The sequence below is a fragment of the Moschus berezovskii genome, chromosome 16, assembly GCF_049115385.1.
Source record: "Moschus berezovskii isolate FMDL1 chromosome 16, NW_MosBer_1.0, whole genome shotgun sequence".
Taxonomy (NCBI): domain Eukaryota; kingdom Metazoa; phylum Chordata; class Mammalia; order Artiodactyla; family Moschidae; genus Moschus; species Moschus berezovskii.
Window position 1 is genome coordinate 84,305,299 of NC_142475.1, and position 23,318 is coordinate 84,328,616.

Genomic DNA, 23,318 nt, shown 5'->3' on the forward strand with positions numbered 1-23,318 from the left:
TATATAGAATCTCCTTTTAAGATACACAAATGAAATGTTAGCTAGATTTATTGTGGTGATCATTATGTTGTACATTCCATTTTTTAACATGCAGAAGAAAAGCTAAGAGTATATAGTGGAAGGTCGCATGGTAAACATCAATATACATAGATTATTTATATTATTATGCAAAAACCAACCGTAACTAGAAAATAAGTCTGTATATATCACTTATAATATCAAGAGAGTAAACCATTTAGAAATGAATTTTTAAAATAAAACTTCAAGAGTTACTTACTGATAACCACAAAACACTGCATGCAGGGAGAAATTAAATGAGACTTAAAAAATAAAGAGATATATCTTCCTTGTGGATTGTAACATTCAGTATTTTCAAGTCAAATATTTTTAAGTTACCAATTCTTCTTAAAATTGATTGATAGTTTTAATGTCAGTCCAGCTGGCTTATTTTTAACATACAAACTGATTCTAAGTTATATCAGCTCAGTTCAGTTCAGTTGTTCAGTTGTGTCCGACTCTTTGCGACCCCATGAATCACAGCACACCAGGCCTCCCTGTCCATCACCAACTCCTGGAGTGCACTCAAACTCACGTCCGTTGAGTCAGTGATGTCATCCAGCCATCTCATTCTCTGTCATCCCCTTCTCCTCCTTCCCCCAATCCCTCCCAGCATCAGAGTCTTTTCCAGTGAGTCAACTCGTTGCATGAGGTGGCCAAAGTATTGGAGTTTCAGCTTTAGCATAAGTCCTTCCAATGAACACGCAGGACTGATCTCCTTTAGAATGGACTGGTTGGATCTCCTTTCAGTCCAAGGGACTGTCAAGAGCCTTCTCGAACACAACAGTTCAAAAGCATCAATTCTTCGGTGATTAGCTTTCTTCACAGTCCAACTCTCACATCCATACATGACCACGGGAAAAACCATAGCCTTGACTATTTATTTGACCTTTGTTGGTAAAGTAACATCTCTGCTTTTTAATATGCTATCTAGGTTGGTCATAACTTTCCTTCCAAGGAGTAAGCGTCTTTTAATTTCCTGGCTGCAATCAGCATCTGCAGTGATTTTGGAGCCCCCCAAAATAAAATCTGACACTGTTTCCACTGTTTCCCCATCTATTTCCCATGAAGTGAAGGGACCAGATGCCATGATCTTCTTTTTCTGAATTTTGAGCTTCAAACCAACATTTTCACTCTACTCTTTCACTTCCATCAAGAGGCTTTTTAGTTCTTCTTCACTTTCTGCCATAAGGGTGGTGTCATCTGCATATCTGAGGTTATTGATATTTTTCCTGGCAATCTTGATTCCAGCTTGTGCTTCTTCCAGCCCAGCGTTCCTCATGATAGATTCTACATATAAGTTAAATAAGCACGGTGACAATATACAGCCTTGATGTACTCCTTTTCCTCTTTGGAACCAGTCTGTTGTTCCATGTCCAGTTCTAACTGTTATAGAGATTGTTTAAAATAAATCTTAAATTAGCCAAGACAATTTTGAGAGAGAGGAAAAATCACTGAATGATTTACACTATCTAATTTTAAGAGTTAGTAAGAACCTACATACACAAAACAGTAAATTTAGTTACACTAAGCAAAAAAATTTTTAATATGGGTGAAATAGCCTTATGTTGGAAGAAGACTAGGACTCCCATAGCTAAAGAGAAGTCAAAGTTTCAAAGGAGAGGGTTTGCCTCACTTCAAACCTTCAAAGAATTGACTGACTCTCTTGTTACCGGCTAATGTAGCTCGTGGCTGTAATTGAAGCCAATGTTCATTTACCACTTTGAACATTCTAGGGCCCTTAAGAAGTATGCTAAATCTACTCTGCCTATGCTCTATAAGTGAAACAACCGTGTAGAGGATAGCGCATCTGTTTACAACATGCTTCTGCTGCTAAGTCGCTTCAGATATGCCCAACTCTGTGCTACTCTGTAGACTGTTGCCTGCCAGGTTTCCTCTGCCCTTATTATTCTCCAGGCAGGAATACTAGAGAGGGTTGCCATGTCTACTCCAGGGGAATCTTCCCAACCCAGGGATCAAGCCCATGTCTCTTATATCTCTTGCATTGACAGGCGGGTTCTTTACCATTAGTGCCACCTGGGAAGCATGGTTTACTAAATATTTTAACCCCACTGTTGAGGTCAATTGTTAAGAAAAAATAAATGAAAAGACAGAAAAGAAGAGAAAACTATTTCTTTCAAAGTACGATTACTTATTGACAATGCACCTGGTCACCCAAGAATTCCAATGGAGATATACCACAAGGTTTGTGCTGTTTTTATGCCTGCTAACACAACAGAGCAATCACATTCCCCATCCGTTCTGCAGCCTATAGATCAAGGTATCATTTCAACTTTCAGATGTTATTATTTTGAAAATATGTTTTGTAAAGCTATGGCTGTTGTAGTTAGTGATTTCTTTGACGTATCTGGGCAAAGGAAATTGAAAGCTTCCAGAATGGATTCATTGTTCTGTATGTTATTAAGAACATTCACGATATGTTTGGAAGATGTAAAAATACTAACATTAACTGGATTTGGGAAAAATTGTATCCAAACCTTCATGAATGTCTTTGAGGAGTTTAAAATTTCAGTGGAGAGAGTAACTTCAGATATAGTGGAAATAGTAAGAGAACTCAATTAGAAATAGGGACTGAAGATATGACTGAATTGCTGCAATCTCAGGATAAAACTTTAATGGATGAAGACTTACTTCTTGTGGATGTGCAAAGCAAGTAGTTTCTTCAGATGGAATCATTCCTAGTGAAAATGTACAGATTGTTGACATGACAACAAAGGATTTAGAATATTGCATAAATTTAGTTGATAAAGCAGTGGCTGCATTTGAGAGCATTGATTCCAACTTTCAGAGATTTGCTGTGGGTAAAATGCTGTGGAACATTCTTACATGCCACAGGCAAATCATTTGTGACAATGTCAGTTATGTGGCAAACTTCATTGCTGCATTTTAAGAAATTGTCACCACAACCCAAATCTTGAGCAGCTGCCACCCTGACCAGTCAGCAGTCATCAACAGTGAGGCAATACCCTTCACCAGCAAAATGATTATAACACACTGAAGGCTAGATAATGGTTAGCATTTTAATAAAGTACTTTAATTAAAATACATGCATTTTTAGACATAATGCTGTTTTGTGCTTAATAGACTACAATATCATATAAACACAACTTTTATATGCACTGGGAAACAAAAAAAAACAAATTGTGTAATTTGCTTTATGATGCCATTCACTTATTGCAGTGGTCTGGAACCAAGCCTGCAATATATTTTAGGTATGCCTGTTTTGAGTTTTATGCTCCCAAATAGAGAGATGAACTGTGATATTTGGTTATTTTCAAGCACATAAGTTTTGTGGATTAAATGGGATTTATATAGAGCAATCATATTCCCCAGGATGCTTGGAATATTTGGTCCAATTCCAGTATTAGGAAAAAAAAAGCAGAAACAAAACATTAAACCTCACGCAGAATGACATGGAGCCAGAGTGAATACATGCGGATCTGGCCATTTCTAAGTTCCCTCTGAGTCCTAAAAGCCCACGCTTTGGCGATTTTAAGTACAGAAGCAAAAAGAGGATGTTTTAAAAATTCTGCCAAAGGAAGTTTTGACCTCCTTGTTTCTCAGACTGTAGATGAGAGGATTTAACATGGGGATGACCACCGTATAAAACACAGACACCACTTTGTCTTGGTCCATTGAGTAGCTGGAGCTGGGGCGCAGATACATGAACAGGATTGTGCCAAAGAAGATGGTGACCACCATCAGGTGGGATGCGCAGGTGGAGAAGGCTTTGTGCCTCCCCTCAGCAGAGTGGATCCTCAAGATGGCAGTGAGGATGTAGAGATAGGAAATGAGAATAGTCAGGAGGCAGCTCAGTTCATTAAAACTTACAAAGGCAAAAATGACAAATTCATTGACATGTGTATCAGAACAAGCGAGTTTCAGAAGGGGTAGAATGTCACAGAAAAAATGGTTGATGACATTGGAGTGGCAGAAAGACAGCTGGAAGGTGAGGCCCATGTGAATGGTAGCATTTATGAAGCCGGCGAGGTATGTGGCCAACACCAACAGGACGCTAAGTTCGGGGGACATAGTGACCATGTAAAAGAGAGGTTTGCAGATGGCCACGTAACGGTCATAGGCCATCACGGTCAACAGGAATCCCTCAATGCCAGCAAAGGAACCAAAAAAGAAGAATTGACTGGCACATTCATTGAATGAAATGAATGGGTTCTCTGCCCATAAATTTACGAGCATTTTAGGGGTAATGACAGAAGAGTAACAGAAGTCAACAAGGGACAGGTTACTGAGGAAAAAATACATTGGAGTTTGGAGTTGTGAGTCAATCTTGATTAACAGGATCATGCCAAGATTTCCAAACACAGTGATCATATAGATGACTAGAAATACCATAAAAAGAAGACACTGTAGCTCTGGATGATCGCTGAACCCCAGGAGAATAAATTCAGTCACTGTTGAATGGTTGCTCATCCCTTTGTCTCAGAATGGATGATTTGCTTGCTGAGATAAGAAAGAAATCAGGGATATAAAGTACACACACATACACACACACAAGAAAATCAAACACTTTATCCTCTACTGTAAAATTACTTCTAAAATGTCCGAAGAACATGTATATTAAGGCTTTTTATTTTTTAACTGCAGAACAGCAAAAAGATTTCTTAAGTAAACTCAGTAACTTTTATTTAAAAATGAGTATTTATCCATGTGTGTGTGAAGTTGTTGATCATCAACCCCTGCTTGTCTATATATTTCCTTACCTCCCAATGTTTATCACCTTCTCCCTTGATATTTTTGCCTTCACTCTGTATGCAGGTCAGGAAGCAACAGTTAGAACTGGACATGGAACAACAGACTGGTTCCAAATAGGAAAAGGAGTACGTCAAGGTTGTATATTGTCACCCTGCTTATTTAACTTATATGCAGAGTACATCATGAGGAACGCTGGGCTGGAAGAAGCACAGGCTGAAATCAAGATTGCTGGGAGAAATATCAACAACCTCAGATATGCAGATGACACCACACTTATGGCACAAAGTGAAGAGGAACTCAAAGGCCTCTTGATGAAAGTGAAAGAGGAGAGTGAAAAGTTTGGCTTCAGCTCAACATTCAGAAAGCGAAGATCATGGCACCTGGTCCCATCACTTCATGGGAAATAGATGGGGAAACAGTGTCAGACTTTATTTTTTTGGGCTCCAAAATCACTGAAGATGCTGATTGCAGCCAGGAAATTAAAAGACGCTTACTCCTTGGAAGGAAAATTATGACCAACCTAGACAGTATATTAAAAAGCAGAGACATTACTTTGCCAACCAAGGTCCGTCTAGTCAAGGCTATGGTTTTTCCCGTGGTCATGTATGGATGTGAGAGTTGGACTGTGAAGGCTGATCACGGAAGAATTGATGCTTTTGAACTGTGGTGCTGGAGAAGACTCTTGAGAGTCCCTTGGACTGCAAGGAGATCCAACCAGTCCATTCTAAAGGAGATCAGTCCTGGGTGTTCATTGGAAGGACTGATGCTAAAGGTGAAACTCCAATACTTTGGCCACCTCATGCGACGAGCTGACTCACTGGAAAAGAGTCTGATGCTGGGAGGGATTGGGGGTGGGAGGAGAAGGGGACAACAGAGGATGAGATGGCTGGATGGCATCACCGACTCGATGGACATGAGTTTGAGTGAACTCCGGGAGTTGGTGATGGACAGGGAGGCCTGATGTGCTGTGATTCATGGGGTCACAAAGAGTCGGACACAACTGAATGACTGAACTGAACTGAATCTATCATCTAGTTCCTTTGTATTCTCTTTGGCAATGAAATATATGACATAGATGGATATATAATACTTGTTGAATTCAGTTCACTTTTTTTCCTGTTTTCTCTTAAGCCCACTCTAATCAAACTTTCACTCCTTCACCCCACAGAAATTACTCTTATAAAGGTTGTCAGGCTTCTTTATGTTGCCAAATTCAGTGGTCAATTCTCAATCTTCATCTTCTTGATCTATCAATAATATTTGACAGAGTTAATTGCTAACTACTGCTTGAAAAACTATCATCTCTTGTCTTTCAAGACACAACATTCTGAGTTTTTCTCCTATCGTATGGGTTGCTCCTTCTCAGTCTTCTTTGTTTATTCCTCTTTTCTCTGACTCTTAAGATTGGAGTAGCTCAGAACTCATTTCTTGATCCTCTTCTATTTTTTTCTATTTACACTCGATCTTCACTATCTTATTCAGTCTCATGACTATAAATATATACTTGCAACTCCTGAATTTATTAAAACCCCAAACTCTTTCCCAAACTCCAGACTTATAATATAGTCACTTACTCTCACACTTTCACATTAATATGAAATAATGATTCAACCTGACTCAAAGCTGATTTGCTCATGTCTTCCTTTAATTTTCCCAAACATAACATTCTCTGTCTCAAGTCAGAGACAACACTCTACTTCCATATGTTCAAATAAAAAATCAGTTCAGTTCAGTTCATTTCAGTCATTCAGTTGTGTCTGACTCTTTGCGACCCTATGAATCACAGCACGCAAGTCCTCCCTGTCCATCACCAACTCCCGGAGTTCACTCAAACTCATGTCCATCGAGTCGGTGATGCCATCCAGCCATCTCATTCTCTGTCATCCCCTTCTCCTCCTGCCCCCAATCCCTCCCAGAATCAGAGTCTTTTCCAGTGAGTCAGCTCGTCGCATGAGGTGGCCAAAGTATTGGAACTTCAGCTTTAGCATCAGTCCTTCCAATGAACACCCAGGACTGATCTCCTTTAGGATGGACTGGTTGGATCTCCTTGCAGTCCAAGGGACTCTCAAGAGTCTTCTCCAGCACCATAGTTCAAAAGCATAAATTCTTCGGTGATCAGTTTTCTTCAGAGTCCAACTCTCACATCCATACATGACCACGGGAAAAACCATAGCTTTTACTAGACGGACCTTTGTTGGCAAAGTAACGTCTCTACTTTTTAATATGCTGTCTAGGTTGGTCATAACTTTCCTTCCAAGGAGTAAGTGTCTTTTAATATCATGGCTGCAATCAGCATCCACAGTGATTTTGGAGCCCAGAAAAATAAAGTCTGACACTGTTTCCACTGTTTCCCCATCTATTTCCCATGAAGTGATGGGACCAGATGCCATGATCATAGTTTTCTGAATGTTGAGATTCACGTCAACTTTTTCACTCTCCTCTTTCACTTTCATCAGGAAGCTTTTGAGTTCCTCTTCACTTTCTGCCATAAGGGTGGTGTCATCTGCATATCTGAGGTTATTGATATTTCTCCCAGCAATCTTGATTACAGCCTGTGCTTCCTCCAGCCCAGCGTTCCTCATGATGTACTCTGCATATAAGTTAAGTAAGCAGGGTGACAATATACAACCTTGACGTACTCCTTTTCCTATTTGGAACCAGTCTGTTGTTCCATGTCCAGTTCTAACTGTTGCCTCCTAACTGTTGCATGCAGGTTTCTCAAGAGGCAGGTCAGGTTGTCTGGTATTCCCATCTCTTTCAGAATTTTCCACAGTTGATTGTGATCCACACAGTCAAAGGTTTTGGCATAGTCAATGAAGCAGAAATGTTTTTCTGGAACTCTCTTGCTTTTTCCAATGTCCAGCGGATGTTGGCAATTTGATCTCTGGTTCCTCTGCCATGTTGTCTCTATTTTCAAAATGTCTACATCAACAAGCCAACTACATCTTTCCATCTTTATTTCTACCATTAAGGCTCAAGTCAACATCATCTTTCACCTGCTGCTGCTGCTAAGTCGCTTCAGTCGGGTCAGACTCTGTGCGACCCCATAGACAGCAGCCCACTAGGCTCCCCTGTCCCTGGGATTCTCCAGGCAAGAACACTGCTGGAGTGGATTGCCATTTCCTTCTCCAAAGAATGAAAGTGAAAAGTGAAAGTTGAGTTGCTTAGTCGTGTCCGGCTCTTAGCGACCCCATGTACTGCAGCCCACCAGGCTCCTCCATCCATGGGATTTTCCAGGCAAGAGTACTGGAGTAGGGTGCCATTGTTTTTGAATCTTTCACCTAGATTACTACAATAATCCTTTAACTGACCATTCTATCTCTAAAATCAGCTAAAATCCCACCCTGTAAAATACCACTTGAAAAAATTTGCAGCTATTTTGTAGACCTTCACTTTATACACACACACACACACACACACATATAAGTATTATGTATATATATATATAAATTGAAAGAAATGGAATTATATTCTATATATGATTTTATGTGTGTACTTGTTTACATATGTGTATATATATGTATATAGACATAAATAGATATATAGATAAAGGCTAAAAATTGCAGTGGTTTCTTGAAGTGTGCATATAAGAGCATAAAATAATTGTATTTAATGTCCTACACAGTGCATTAAATATTCCAAGCACTTTGGCACTGTTTCTGCACAAAATTAATTAAATTTCCCTGCTTCATACACACACAAAAACACACATATATACATATATACACAGAGATATATATGTATACATGCATGTTTGTATGTGTATGCATAGGTTGAATATTCTGTGAAATCCTCATCTCTTATTAGTCATCCTAAACTCCTTTCTTCTAAAAAAAATTGTGTTAGTTTAGTTGCTAACCTTAAATTCAGTGTTTCAGGCATATTTCAATTTAGAAATTTAGTATTTTTAAAAAATTTTTATTTATTTATCTAAATTGGAGGATAATTACTTTGCAGGATTATGATGGTTTTTGCCTTCATCAATAAGAATCGGCCATAGGCACACATGCATCCCCTCCATGCTGAGCCTCCCTCCCTTCCAACCCTATCTCTCTAAGTTGTCACAGAGCACTGAGAGATTTAGTCTTAATTCCTTGAATGTTTTCTGAATCCTCTTTAAAGCTTTCTATATCTGACCACTTAGAGATTAAATTATCTTACCTGTTGTCCTTAAGATATGTTCACTGAAAGTAATAGTGCTTATAAGTTTAGTTTTATTTATTGGTTTTTGGAGGAGTACAAAATATTTTCCTTACAGTGTGAAATTTATAGCTTTGATGAAAATGGAAGTGGCATAGGGAACTCAGCTGTAAGAGACTTAAGATATGGTTAATTAATTCAACAAAGAGTATAAGATGCTACTTCTGAATTTGAGGCTGAGGGTCAGCTTATTATGGTTGTGATGATGCTCTTGAGATTTAATCATCTCTGCAAAACACTGAAAAAAAAAAAACAACCTGAAATATACTAACCCAAAATTAAGACACTCCTTTCTTTTTCACTGAGATAATTGAACTATTTTCTCCCCAGGGAATCATTTATTCCTTGGTGAATAATTTAGGCATTTGAAATACAAAATCTCTTTTACGGTCTTAAGACTCCATTATGAATAACACTGAATTAAATTATATAGAATTTATTAGGTCTTGCCTCAAAATTTCAGAATTCCACTGAAAATATAATTGCTACTCATTTCTATTTTAATAGACAAGAATACTGGAGTGGAGCCATATCCACTCCAATTGATCCATCACTCCCCAAAGAACTTCATGATTGCAGTTCTTTTGCTCACTCTGTTCTGCATATACTTTTTCTCTCACTATTCTTTTAACAAACCAAGGAGGATCTTGCCTCAGGGCCTTTGCATTCACCACAGATATTCATGTGATGCTATCCCTTTTCAGGACTTGCTCAAATGTCATTTTTACAGGAAGCTCTACTCCCACACGACCCTATTCTCTCGCTTTAAGTTTTTAAAGCACCACTTGTAACCATATCACACACATGAATCCCACACAAACAGGAAAAAAAAAAAAAAGCCTATGCACACATACATAAACATTTTGGTATAGACAATAAAGTCTTCTTCCTCACTCAAAAACAGGTTTCTTGAAAGCAAGAACTTTGCTTTCTCACATGGTATATCTTCAGTTTATGTTACCTGCTAAATATATTTTCCTACTAATGTCTTTGAGAGAAACGTTGGTTAATAATTAAAAATGGAATTAGCAGGAGATTGGAGGACTGTTCTAGGGGAACAGGATGAGTTATCTCCTTCTTTGTGGGGTTTAACAAACATTTTGGGGATGAAGTGATCTCATTTGGAATATTGGTATTCCACCTTCTCGTCTGTAGTGGAGAGTGGGATGGAAAGAAATAGGAAATAGATGTTTATCTGATTCCAAATCATTCAGTTAAGTTCAGTTCAGTCGCTCAGTCGTGTCCGACTCTCCGCGACCCCATGAATTACAGCACGCCAGGCCTCCCTGTCCATCACCAACTCCCGGAGTACACTCAAACTCATGTCCACAGAGTCGGTGATGCCATCCAGCCATCTCATTCTCCGTCGTCCCCTTCTCCTCCCGCCCCCAACCTTTCCCAGCATCAGAGTCTTTTCCAGTGAGTCAACTCGTCGCATGAGGTGGCCAAAGTATTGCAGCTTCAGCTTTAGCATCAGTCCCTCCAATGAACATCAGGATTGATCTCCTTTAGAATGGACTGGTTGGATCTCCTTGCAGTATAAGGGACTCTCAAGAGTCTTCTCCAACACCACAGTTCAAAAGCATCGATTCTTCGGCGATCAGCTTTCTTCACAGTCCAACTCTCACATCCATACATGACCACGGGAAAAACCATAGCCTTGACTAGACGGACCTTGGTTGGCAAAGTAGTCTCTGCTTTTTAATATACTATCAAGGTTGGTCATAACTTTCCTTCCAAGGAGCAAGCGTCTTTTAATTTCATTACTTAGTCCTTATTCAACATGTAATCTCATGAAAGATGATTTTCCCCCCTGTTGCTCTGACACTGACAGCCCTGACCCCACTACAATGAACAATAAATAGATAATTGTATTTGAAAAATGTTTATTGAAAATTATGTGAAACTTTGGCTGGGCTACAGATAAAAAGTTAATTTAAAACACTTTAGCTTTGAGAATATTACCCCCCAAAATATTTCAGTTAATTCACAAAGTCGGTAAACTATATCCCCTATTATTGCTATGGTTCTCATATTATTTAACAGCTAAGACTTTCTTCTATATTATTTGGTACTCTTCACATCCATGTGAATGGAAGGGTGCTACTATTTAAAATAGACGCTGTGATGTACTACCCAGATTGGAGTTTCAGTATTGAAATATACTTCCCTAGCTTCCAAAGGCATCGACAGCTGACACCTCGTAGCTGAGCTCCACTCTTGGAACATCCCTACTGAAATAAGACCCTTCCAGTGGGAGACCCGTATCTAAACCAGGTTATTAGTTCAGTTCAGTCGCTCAGTCTTGTCTGACTCTTGGCGACCCATGAATCGCAGCACGCCAGGCCTCCCTGTCCATCACGAACTCACAGAGTTTACTCAAACTCATGTCCGTTGAGTCAGTGATGCCATCCAACCATATCATCCTCTATCGTCCCCTTCTGCTCCTGCCCTCAATCTTTCCCAGCATCAGGGTCTTTTCCAATGTGTCAACTCTTCACATCAGGTGGCCAAAGTATTAGAGTTTCAGCTTCAATATCAGTCCTTCCAATGAATACCCAGGACTGATATCCTTTAGGATGTACAGGTTGGATCTCCTTGCAGTCCAAGGGACTCTCAAGCATCTTCTCTAACACCACAGTTCAAAAGCATCAATTCTTTTGCCCTCAGCTTTCTTTACAGTCCAACTCTCATATCCATACATAACTACTGCAAAAACCATAACCTTGACTAGACGGACCTTTGCTGACAAAGTGATGTCTCTGCTCTTTAATATGCTATCTATGTTGGAGCTACCCCACGTCCGAGGTCAGGGGCGGTGGCCGAGAGGAGCAACCCCATGTCCAAGTGGCAGCGGATGCGCGGGTGCAGGAGGGCCGAGAAGAGCTACTCCATGTTCAAGGTCAGGAAGGGCGGCCATGAGGAGATACCCCTCATCCAAGGTAAGGAGATACCCCTCATCCAAGATAAGGAGTAGCAGCTGTGCTTTGCTGGAGCAGCAGTGAAGAGATACCCCATGACCAAGGTAAGAAAAACCCAAATAAGGCAGTAGGTATTGCGAGAGGGCATCAGAGGCAGACACACTGAAATCATAATCACAGAACACTTGTGAGTCTGATCACACAGACCACAGCTTTGTCTAACTCAATGAAATAGCCATGCCATGTGGGGCCACCCAAGACGGGCGGGTCATGGTGGAGAGGTCTGACAGAATGTGGTCCACTGGAGAAGGGAATGGCAAACCACTTCAGTATACTTGCCTTGAGAACCCCATGAACAGTATGAAAGGCAAAATGATAGGACACTGAAAGAGGAACTCCCCAGGTCGGTAAGTGCCCAAAAGGCTACTGAAGATCAGTGGAGAAATAACTTGAGAAAGAATGAAGGAATAGAGCCAAAGCGAAACAAATACCCAGTTGTGGATGTGACTGGTGATAGAAGCAAGGTCCGATGCTGTAAAGAGCAATATAGCATAGGAACCTGGAATGTTAGGTCCATGAATCAAGGCAAATTGGAAGTGGTCAAATAGGAGATGGCAAGAGTGAACATCGACATTCTAGGAGTCAGTGAAATAAAATGGACTGGAATGGGTGAATTGAACTCAGATGACCATTATATTTACTACTGTGGGCAGGAATCCCTTAGAAGAAATGGAGTAGCCATCATGGTCAACAAAACACTCCGAAATGCAGTACTTGGATGCAATCTCAAAAAAGGCAGAATGATCTCTGTTCGTTTCCAAGGCAAACCATTCAATATTACAGTAATCCAAGCCTATGCCCCAACCGTAATGCTGAAGAAGTCGAAGTTGAATGGTTCTATGAAGACCTACAAGACCTTTTAGAACTAACACCCAAAAAAGATGTCCTTTTCATTATAGGGGACTGGAATGCAAAAGTGGGAAGTCAAGAAACACTTGGAATAACAGGAAAATTTGGTCTGGGAGCACGGAATGAAGCAGGGCAAAGGCTAATAGAGTTTTGCCAAGAGAACGCACTGGTCATAGCAAACACCCTCTTCCAACAACACAAGAGAAGACTCTACACATGGACATCACCAGATGGTCAACATCAAAATCAGATTGATTATATTCTTTGCAGCCAAAGATGGAGAAGCTGTATACAGTTAGCAAAAACAAGACCAGGAGTTGACTGGGGCTCAGATCATGAACTCGTTATTGCAAAATTCAGAATTAAATTGAAGAAAGTAGGGAAAACCATTAGACCATTCAGATATGACCTAAATCAAATCCCTTATGATTATGCAGTGGAAGTGAGAAATAGATTTAAGGGACTAGATTTGATAGATAGATTGCCTGATGAACTATGGATGGAGGTTCGTGACATTGTACAGGAGACAGGGACCAAGACCGTCCCCGTGGAAAAGAAATGCAAAAAAGCAAAATGGCTGTCTGAGGAGGCCTTACAAATAGCGGTGAAAAGAAAAGAAGAAAAAAACAAAGGAGAAAAAGAAAGATATAAGCATCTGAATGCAGAGTTCCAAAGAATAGCAAGGAGAGATAAAAAGCCTTCCTCAGCGATCAATGCAAAGAAATAGAGGAAAACAACAGAATAGGAAAGACAAGAGATCTTTTCAAGAAAATTAGACATACCAAGGGAACATTTCATGCAAAGATGGGCTCGAAAAAGGACAGAAATAGTATGGACCTAACAGAAGCAGAAGACATTAAGAAGAGGTGTCAAGAATACACAGAAGAACTGTACAAAAAAGACCTTCACAACCAAGATAATCATGATGGTGTGATCACTGACCTAGAGCCAGACATCTTGGAATGTGAAGTCAAGTGGGCCTTAGAAAGCATCGCTAAGAACAAAGCTAGTGGAGGTGATGGAATTCCAGTTGAGCCAGTTCAAACCTTGAAAGATGATGCTGTGAACGTGCTACACTCAATATGCCAGCAAATTTGGAAAACTCAGCAGTGGCCACAGGACTGGAAAAGGTCAGTTTTCATTCCAATCCCAAAGAAAGGCGATGCAAAGAATGCTCAAACTACCGCACAATTACACTCATCTCACACGCTAGTAAAGTCATGCTCAAGATTTTCCAAGCCAAGCTTCAGCAATATGTGAACCCTCTTATTTACCTGTGGCCAAATAATAGTGGACTTCCCTGGTGTCTCAGACAGTAAAGTGTCTGCCTACAATGCGGGATAACAGGTTTGATCCCTGGGTTGGGAAGATCCCCTGGAGACGGAAATGGCAACCTACTCCAGTACTCTTGCCTGGAAAATCCAATGGATGGAGAATCCTGGTAGGCTATAGTCCATGGGGTCTCAAAGAGTTGGACACGACTGGGGAACTTCACTTTCTTTCTTTAAAACTATGGTGGAGGTAATGAAGATAAAGTTGACCTCCTTCAAAAGATACCATGCATTTATTGATACACTCAGTGTCCCCAACCCTGCAGCAGGCAAACACCTCCTCTGAAGAACCCTGGACACACTTATTGGCAGAAAGTGAAAAAGAACTAAAAGGCCTCTTGATGAAAGTGAAAGAGGAGAGTGAAAAAGTTTGCTTAAAGGTCAACATTCACAAAACTAGGATCATGGCATCAAGTCCCATCACTTCATGGCAAATAGATGGGGAAACAGTGGATATGGTGACAGACTTTATTTATTTATTTATTTTTGGCTCCAAAATCATGGGAGATAGTGACTGCAGCCATGAAATTAAAAGACATACTCCTTGGAAGAAAAATTATGACCAACCTAGATAGCATACTAAAAGCAGAGACATTATTTTGCCCACAAAGGTCCATCTAGTCAAGGCTATGGTTGTTCCAATAATCTTGTATGGATGTGAAAGTTGGACTTGAAAGAAAGGTGAGTGCAGAAGAATTGATGATTTTGACTACGGTGTTGGAGAAGACTCTTGAGAGTCCCTTGGATTCAAGGAGATCCAACCAGTCCATTCTAAAGGAAATCAGTCCTGAATATTCATCGGAAGTAAGTTTGAGTGAACTCCGTGAGTTGGTGATGGACAAGGAGGCCTGGCGTGTTGTGATTCATGGGGTCGCGGAGAGTCGGACACGACTGAGCGACTGAATTGAACTGAACTGAACTGATGCTGAAGCTGAAATTCCAATATTTTGGCCACCTGATGTGAAGAACTGACTTACTTGAAAAGACCCTGTAAGAGTTTGAGTAGGATAGGTGTTAGCTCTTCTCTAAATTTTTGGTAGAATTAAGCTGTGAAGCTGTCTGGTCCTGCGCTCTTGTTCACTGGAAGATTTCTGATTACAGTTTCAATTTCCATGCTTGTGATGGGTCTGTTAAGATTTTCTATTTCTTCCTGGTTCAGTATTGGAAAGTTGTAGTTTTCTAAGAATTTGTCCATTTCTTCCAAGTTGTTCATTTTATTGACATATAGTTGCAGATAGTAGTCTCTTATGATCCTTTGTATTTCTTGTTGTCTGTTGTGATCTCTCCTTTTTCATTTTTTTATTATTTTTTATATATATTTTTAAAACTTTCTACAGTTCATAACTTTTATAAATAAAATAAATTAAATGTACAGTGAATAAGTTCTCTGAAATATTTCAATATTTCTGCAAGTTTAGTAACATCGTAAAATACATTTCAACTAAAACTCACAAATCTAAAAACCTGTTAGGCATTTTTAGGCGTTTTCAGTTGGAAATGAAGACCAATGTTACATCGTAATATGCCAATTACAAATAGTACTTCAAATAGCAAATACTACAGTTTGTCCCAAACTTTAAAAACTATTCATGAACTCAACACTGAACTATTGATGGCTATGAGAATTGTTTCCTAGCCTTTTTGAAAATTTCAACCCATTTACGTTTAAGGTAATTATTGATAAGTACGATCCCGAAGCCATTTTCTTTATTGCTTTGGGTTCAAGTTTATACACTCTTTCTGTGTTTCCTGTCTATAGAAGATCCTTTAGCATTTGTTGGAGAACTGGTTTGGTGATGCTGAATTCCCTCAGCTTTTGCTTGTCTGTAAAGCTTTTGATTTCTCTTTCATATTTGAATGAGATCCTTGCTGGGTATAGTAATCTGGGCTGTAGGGTATTTTCTTTCATCACTTTAAATATGTCTTGCCACTCCCTTCTGGCCTGAAGAGTTTCTGTTGAAAGATCAGCTGTTATCCTTATGGGAATCCCCTTGTGTGTTATTTGCTGCTTTTCCCTTGCTGCTTTTAATATTTGTTCTTTGTGTTTGATCTTTGTTAATTTGATTAATATGTGTCTTGGAGTATTTCGCCTTGGGTTTATCCTGTTGGGGACTCTCTGGGTTTCTTGGACTTGGGTGATTATTTCTTTCCCCATTTTAGGGAAGTTTTCAACTATTATCTCCTCAAGTATTCTCTCATGGTCTCTCTTTTTGTCTTCTTCTTCTGGGACTCCTATGATTCGAATGTTGGAGCGTTTAGCATTGTCCCAGAGGTCTCTAATATTGTCCTCATTTCTTTTAATTCGTTTTTCTTTTTTCCTCTCTGTTTCATTTATTTCTACAATTCTATCTTCTAGTTCGTTTATCCTGTCTTCTGCCTCTGTTATTCTACTGTTTGTTCCCTCCAGAGTGTTTCTGATCTCATCTATTGCATTATTCATTGTATATTGACTCTTTTTTATTTCTTCTAAGTCCTTATTAAATCTTTCTTCCATCTTCTCAATCCTTTTCTCCAGCTTATTTATCTGTAACTCCATTTTGCTGTCAAGATTTTGAATCATTTTCACCATCAAAATTTGAAATTCTTTATCAGGTAAATTCCCTATATCTTCTTCTTTTGTTTGTGTTGGTGGGCAATTATCTTGTTCCTTTACTTGCTGGGTATTTCTCTGCCTCTTCATCTTGCTTATATTGCTTTGCTTGGGGTGGCCTTTCCCTCTTCTTGCAGTTTGTGGAGTTCTCTTTTTTATGTAGTTTCTTCGCTGTGTGTGGGGTTGGACGGGTGACTTGTCCGGGTTCCCTGGTTAGGGAAGCATGTGTCGGTGTTCTGGTGGGTGGAGCTGGATTTCTTCTCTCTCCTTTAGAAGACAATGGGCTGCTTTTCTGGGAGCCTGATGTCCTCTGCCAGTATTCAGAAGTTGTTTTGTGGACTTTTCTCTGCATTCAAATGTTCTTTTGATGAATTTGTGGGGGAGAAAGTGGTCTCGCTGTCTTATCCCTCTGCCATCTTGTTCCTTCCTCCCCAGAACACTGGATTCTTATATTCCACTTGGTCGTGGAGTATCTCTTCCCAGCTGCTCCAGCAAGGTGCAGCCACTGTACCTTACCTTGGACGAGGGGTATCTCCTCAAGGCCGCCCCTCCTGCTTTGAATGTGGAGCAGCACCTCTCGGCCCTCCGGTGCCCAAGCAGCCACCGCCTCCTTGACGTGGTACAGCTCCTCTCGGCCACCGCCCTAACCCTGAGCGTGGGGTAGCTACTCTCAGCCACGATTCTGCACGTGGTCGGTTGCGCCAGAGCCGGGCGTCTCTCGCCTCCTTTTTCATTTTTAAATTCGTTGATTTGATTCTTCTCCCTTTGTTTCTTGATGAGTCTGGCTAATGATTTTTCTTTTTTTTTAAAGTCTTTTATTTATTTATTTTTTATTGGAGGCTAATTATTTTACAATATTATATTGGTTGGTTTTGCCATACACTGACATGATTTTTCAATTTTATTTATCTTCTCAAAGAACCAGCTTTTATCTTTGTTGATTTTTGATATGGTCTCTTTTGTTTCTTTTGCATTTATTTCTGCCCTAATTTTTAAGATTTCTTTCCTTCTACTAACACTGGGGTTCTTCCTTTTCTAGTTGCTTTAGCTGTAGAGTTAGGTTATTTATTTGACTTTTTTCTTGTTTCTTGAGGTAAGCCTGTATTGCTATGAATCTTCCTTTTAGCACTGCTTTTTCAGTGTCCAATAGGTTTTGGGTTGTTGTGTTTTCATTTTCATTCATTTATATGCATATTTTGATTTCTTTTTAAAATTTCTTCTGTGATTTGTTGGGTATTCAGAAAAGTGTTGTTCAGCCTTCATATGTTGGAATTTTTAATAGTTTTTTCCCCTATAATTGACATCTAATCTTACTGCATTGTGGTCAAAAAAGATGATTGCAGTGATCTCTATTTTTTTTTTGTAATTTACCAAGGCTAGATTTATGGCCCAGGATGTGATCTATCCTGGAGAAGGTTCTAAATGCACTTGAGAAACACCTATCCTACTCAAACTCTTCCAGAAAATTGCAGGAGACGGTGAACTTCCAAACTCATTCTATGAGGCCACCATCACCCTAATACAAAAACCTTACAAAGATACCACCAACACACACACACACACACACACACACACACACACACACACACACACAAACTACAGGCCAACATCACTGATGAACATACACACAAAAATCCTTAAAAAATTCTAGCAAACAGAATCCAGCAACATATCAAAAAGATCATATATCATGATCAATTGGATTTTATCCCAGGGATGCAAGGATTCTTCAATATTCACAAATCAATCAATGTAATACACCACATTAACAAATTGAAAAATAAAATCCATATGCTTATCTCAATAGATGTAGGGAAAACCTTTGACAAAATTCAGCATCCATTTATGATAAAAAAAAAAAACCCTCCGGAAAGCAGGAATAGAAGGAACATATCTCAATATAATAAAAGATATATATGACAAACCCACAGGAAACATTTCCCTCAATGATGAAAAATTGAAAGCATTTCCCCTAAAGTCAGGAAAAAGACAAGGGTGCCCACTCTCGTCACTACTATTCACATAATTTTGGAAGTTTTGGCCACAGCAATCAGAGCAGAAAAAGAAATAAAAGGAATCCAGATTGGAAAAGAAGAAGTAAAACTCTCACTGTTTGCAGATGACATGATCCTTTACAGAGAAAACCCTAAAGACTCCACCAGAAAATTACTAGAGCTAATCAATGAATACAGTAAAGTTGCAGGATATAAAATCAACACACAAAAATCCCTTGCATTCCTATACACTAACAATGAGAAAACAGAAAGAGAAATTAAGGAAACAATTCCATGCACCATTGCAATGAAAATAATAAAATACTTAGGATTATATCTACCTAAAGAAACAAAAGACCTATATATAGAAAACTATAAAACTCTGATGAAAGAAATCAAAGAGGACACAAATAGATGGAGAAATACACCATGTTCATTGATAAGAAGACTCAATATAGTGAAAATGAGTATACTACCCAAAGCAATCTTTAGATTCAATGTAATCCCTATCAAGCTACCAACGGTATTTTTCACAGAACTAGAACAAATTTCACAATTTGTATGGAAATATAAAAAACCTCGAATAGCCAAAGCAATCTTGAGAAAGAAGAATGGAACTGGAGGGATCAACCTGCCTGACTTTAAGCTATACTACAAAGCCACAGTCATCAAGACAGTATGGCATTGGCACAAAGACAGAAATATAGATCAATGGAACAAAATAGAAAGCCCAGAGATAAATCCACACACCTATGGACAACTTATCTTTGACATAAGAGGCAAGAATATACAATGGAAAAAAGACAATCTCTTTAACAAGTAGTGCTGGGAAAACTGGTCAACCACTTGTAAAAGAATGAAACTAGAACACTTTCTAACACCATGAACAAAAATAAACTCAAAATGGATTAAAGATATAAATGTAAGACCAGAAACCATAAAACTCCTAGAGGAAAACATAGGCAAAACACTCTCCGACATAAATCACAGCAGGATCCTCTATGACCCATCTTCCAGAGTAATGGAAATAAAAGCAAAAATAAACAAATGGGACTTAATTAAAATTAAAAGCGTTTGCACAGCAAAGGAAACTATAAGCAAGGTGAAAAGACAGCCTTCAGAATGGGAGAAAATAATAGCAAATGAAGCAACTGACAGAGGATTAATCTCAAAAATATGCAAGCAACTCCTGAAGCTCAATTCCAGAAAAACAAATGACCCAATCAAAAAATGGGCCAAAGAACTAAACAGACATTTTTCAAAGAAGACATACAGATGGCTAACAAACACATGAAAAGATGCTCAACATCACTCATAATCAGAGTAATGCAAATCAAAACCACAATGAGGTACCATTTCATGCCAGTCAGAATGGCTGTTATCCAAAAGTCTACAAGCAATAAATGCTGGAGAGGGTGTGGAGAAAAGGGCATGCTCTTACACTGTTGGTGGGAATTCAAACTAGTACAACCACTATGGAGAACAGTGTGGAGATTCCTTCAAAAACTGGAAATAGAACTGCCATATGACCCAGCAATCCCATTGCTGGGCAAACACACCGAGGCGAGGAAACCAGAATTGAAAGTGACACATGTACTCCAATGTTCACTACAGCACTGTTTATAATAGCCAGGACATGAAAGTAACCCAGATGTTCATCTGCAGACGAATGGATAAGAAAGCAGTAGTATATATACACAATGGAATATTACTCAGCCATTAAAAACAATACATTTGAATAAGTTCTAATGAGGTGGATGAAACTGGAACCTATTATACAGAGTGAAGTTAGCCAGAAATAAAGACACCAATGTAGTATACTAATGCATATATATGGAATTTAGAACGATGGTAATGATAACCCTATATGCGAGACAGCAAAAGAGACACAAATGTACAGAACAGCATTTTGGACTCTGTGGAAGAAGGTGAGGGTGAGATGATTTAAGAGAATAGCATTGAAACATGTATATTATCATATTTGAAACAGATTACCAGTTCAGGTTCGATCCTTGAGACATGGTTCTCAGGGCTGGTGCACTGGGATGACCCAGACGGATGGGATGGTGTGGGAGGTTGGAAGGGGTTCAGGATGGGGAACACATGTACACCCATGGCTGATTCATGTCAGTATATGGCAAAACCACTACAATTTTGTAAAGTAATTAGCTTCAAATTAAAATAGATAAATAAAAAAAAAAAAAATGAAAAGACCCTGATGCTGGGAAAGATTGAAGGCGGGAGGAGAAGGGGACAACAGAGGACAAGATGGTTGGATGGCATCACCGACTCAATGGATATGAGTTTGAGTAAACTCCGGGGGTTGGTAATTGACAGGGAAGCCTGGCATGATGCAGTCCATGGGGTCACAAAGGGTTTGACATGACTGAGTGACTGAACTGAATTGAACTGACGGAGGGGCAGATGTGATATAGTTTGGAAGAATGGCCCAGAAATTAAGGTAGGAAGCAAATGAAGGAGAGAATGCCAGAAAGAGGAAACACAGCGGAGGAAAGGCAAAGAGGCTGGAAACTATGAGACTTTCAATGGACAAGTTTAGCTGCATGTCCAGTGAAATGGTTTGGTGGTGAAGCTGGAATATACCTAAAGACCTGGTACCAATTAAGTACATGGGAACTTATTACTTGGGGAGTAGGAAGTTTAAGCACTAGTGGATTCTAGAGAAGATTCCTCTTTTCTCCTTGAAGTCCTGTCACATGTCCATCATCAGAATGACATTTGGGGAAGCCAGGGCTTCAACAGTCTTTAGGTTGGTAAATCCAAGTAGACTCTAGCTGCTTCAGACAGGTTTCATTGTATAAGATGGTGTCCTTTTCTAAACGGGACTTGGATAAAACTCTTACATTTAGCCTTATGTGTGGTCTTCTCCCAGGTGATGAATTTAAGCCAAAGTCCTTGCCTGAAATCTATGCCTCAGGATTTACATGCATTCAAAAGTCTGTTCAGTCGTGTCTGACTCTTTGAGACCCCATGGACTGTAGCCCACAAGGCTCCTCAGTCCATGGGATTCTCCAGGCAAGAATACTGGAGTGGGTTGCCAAGCCCTCCTCCAGGGGATCTTCCCAACCTAGGGATTGAACCTGTGTCTCTTACATCTCCTGCATCTTTACCACTAGTGCCATTTGGGAAGCCTCTTAGAGAGGATACCAGGCATAATCAGTGTCTAAGATTCCTCATCCTATTCCGTAGTTACCTCTATTCCCTAACATGAAAGCTGTAATATTGCCAAAGTCCTTTAATCAGTATTCAAAGTCCTCTTCCTTAAACCCCTTCTCTGATATTGTTTCTCCCTGCTTGTTTTGTGCAAAAATTCTCCTATAAAATTATTTCTTGAATGGCCTTCACATTTTTCTACCTCTGTATTCTTCCCAACTCTCTACTCCTTCCCTCTCTACTTCCTGATTCCCTAATAGCCTGAACTCCACGTTCTTGGAATATTCAAACTTGTCTCTTCCTTCAAGGACCAGCTTGCATACCACTCTCCAAAAAGTCCTCATTCTCTGATCTACTGAACAGCTAAAAAACCCTACTCTTCTAAATAGCAAATCCTTTAATTGATAAGTTGCATGTGTGGATGTGATAGTTAAGCGCATATGTGTATAAATGCCTTGAAACACAGACACTATATAAGATGTGCCTGGGTGTTGCAATGGTATTAGAAAACTCATAATAGACATTGAGAAATGTTTATGAAAAGAAGGAAGTGAGTTGACATATTTGATGTCTAGACCGCTTCAAACAACCAAGCACTGAAACTAGGAAGTCACTTGAAGAGCTCTGAAAAATAGCTGTGTTGGTATCTGTGTATTTAACTCTGTTAGATCAAACGTTAGTGAAATAATAAGCCTCTTCACCAGACCTGGCTTCTGGAGACAGGAATAGGAGCCCAAAATAAAATCAATGCTACAAATGCTAACAACAGGTGATGTCTGAAATTTGCCATTTTCAACTTCACCTTAATCATTTGCTTCTAGATTCTGCCTCTTAGAAGTACGAGAAAGTGTTCCTCCCAAAGTCATGTCTGATTCTTTGTGACTCCATGGACTGTGACCCATCAGGCTCCTCTGTCCATGGGGATTCTCCAGGCAAGAATATAGGAGTGGCTTGCCATGCTGTCCTCCAGGGGACCTTTCTAACCCAGGGATCAAATTCAGGTCTCCTGCATTGCAGGCAGTTTCTTTACCCTCTGAGCAACCAGGGAAGCCCAAGAATACTGGCATGGGTAATCAATTCCTTCTCCCAGGGATCTTCCTGACCCAGGAATAAAACTGGGGTCTGCTGCACTGCAGGTTGATTCTTTACCAGCTGAGCTATCAGAGAAGCCCCTTAGAAGTATAAATTACATTGAACTCGAATACAACTTAAAATTTCTTGAATTGCATATTTTTTTTAAATTTTTTTTTGCCAACAAAGTTTTATTTTTATTTTTTTTATTTCTAAAAAAGAATTTTATTAAAAAAGCACAAATGCAAAGAAATGAACAGAGGAAAATTTATGCGTCGAACCTGGACTGGTCACTTATGATAATATACATGCTACAATTGCATATTTTTGCTTTATG

General features: G+C 39.4%; 1 protein-coding gene across 1 annotated transcript; it reads right to left on the reverse strand.

The window, feature by feature from the left end:
- Positions 1 to 3,570: 3,570 nt before the first annotated feature.
- Positions 3,571 to 4,509, reverse strand: LOC129560045 (olfactory receptor 5AP2-like). The gene has a single exon (XM_055431985.1). The coding sequence runs from the start codon at positions 4,507 to 4,509 to the stop codon at positions 3,571 to 3,573; it is 939 nt and encodes a 312-aa protein (XP_055287960.1).
- Between the last annotated feature and the right edge of the window lie 18,809 nt (positions 4,510 to 23,318).

Coding starts and splice junctions, on each gene's coding strand:
- LOC129560045 (XM_055431985.1), bottom strand. CDS start 4,509: ATGAGCAACCATTCAACAGTGACTGAATTTATTCTCCTGGGGTTCAGC.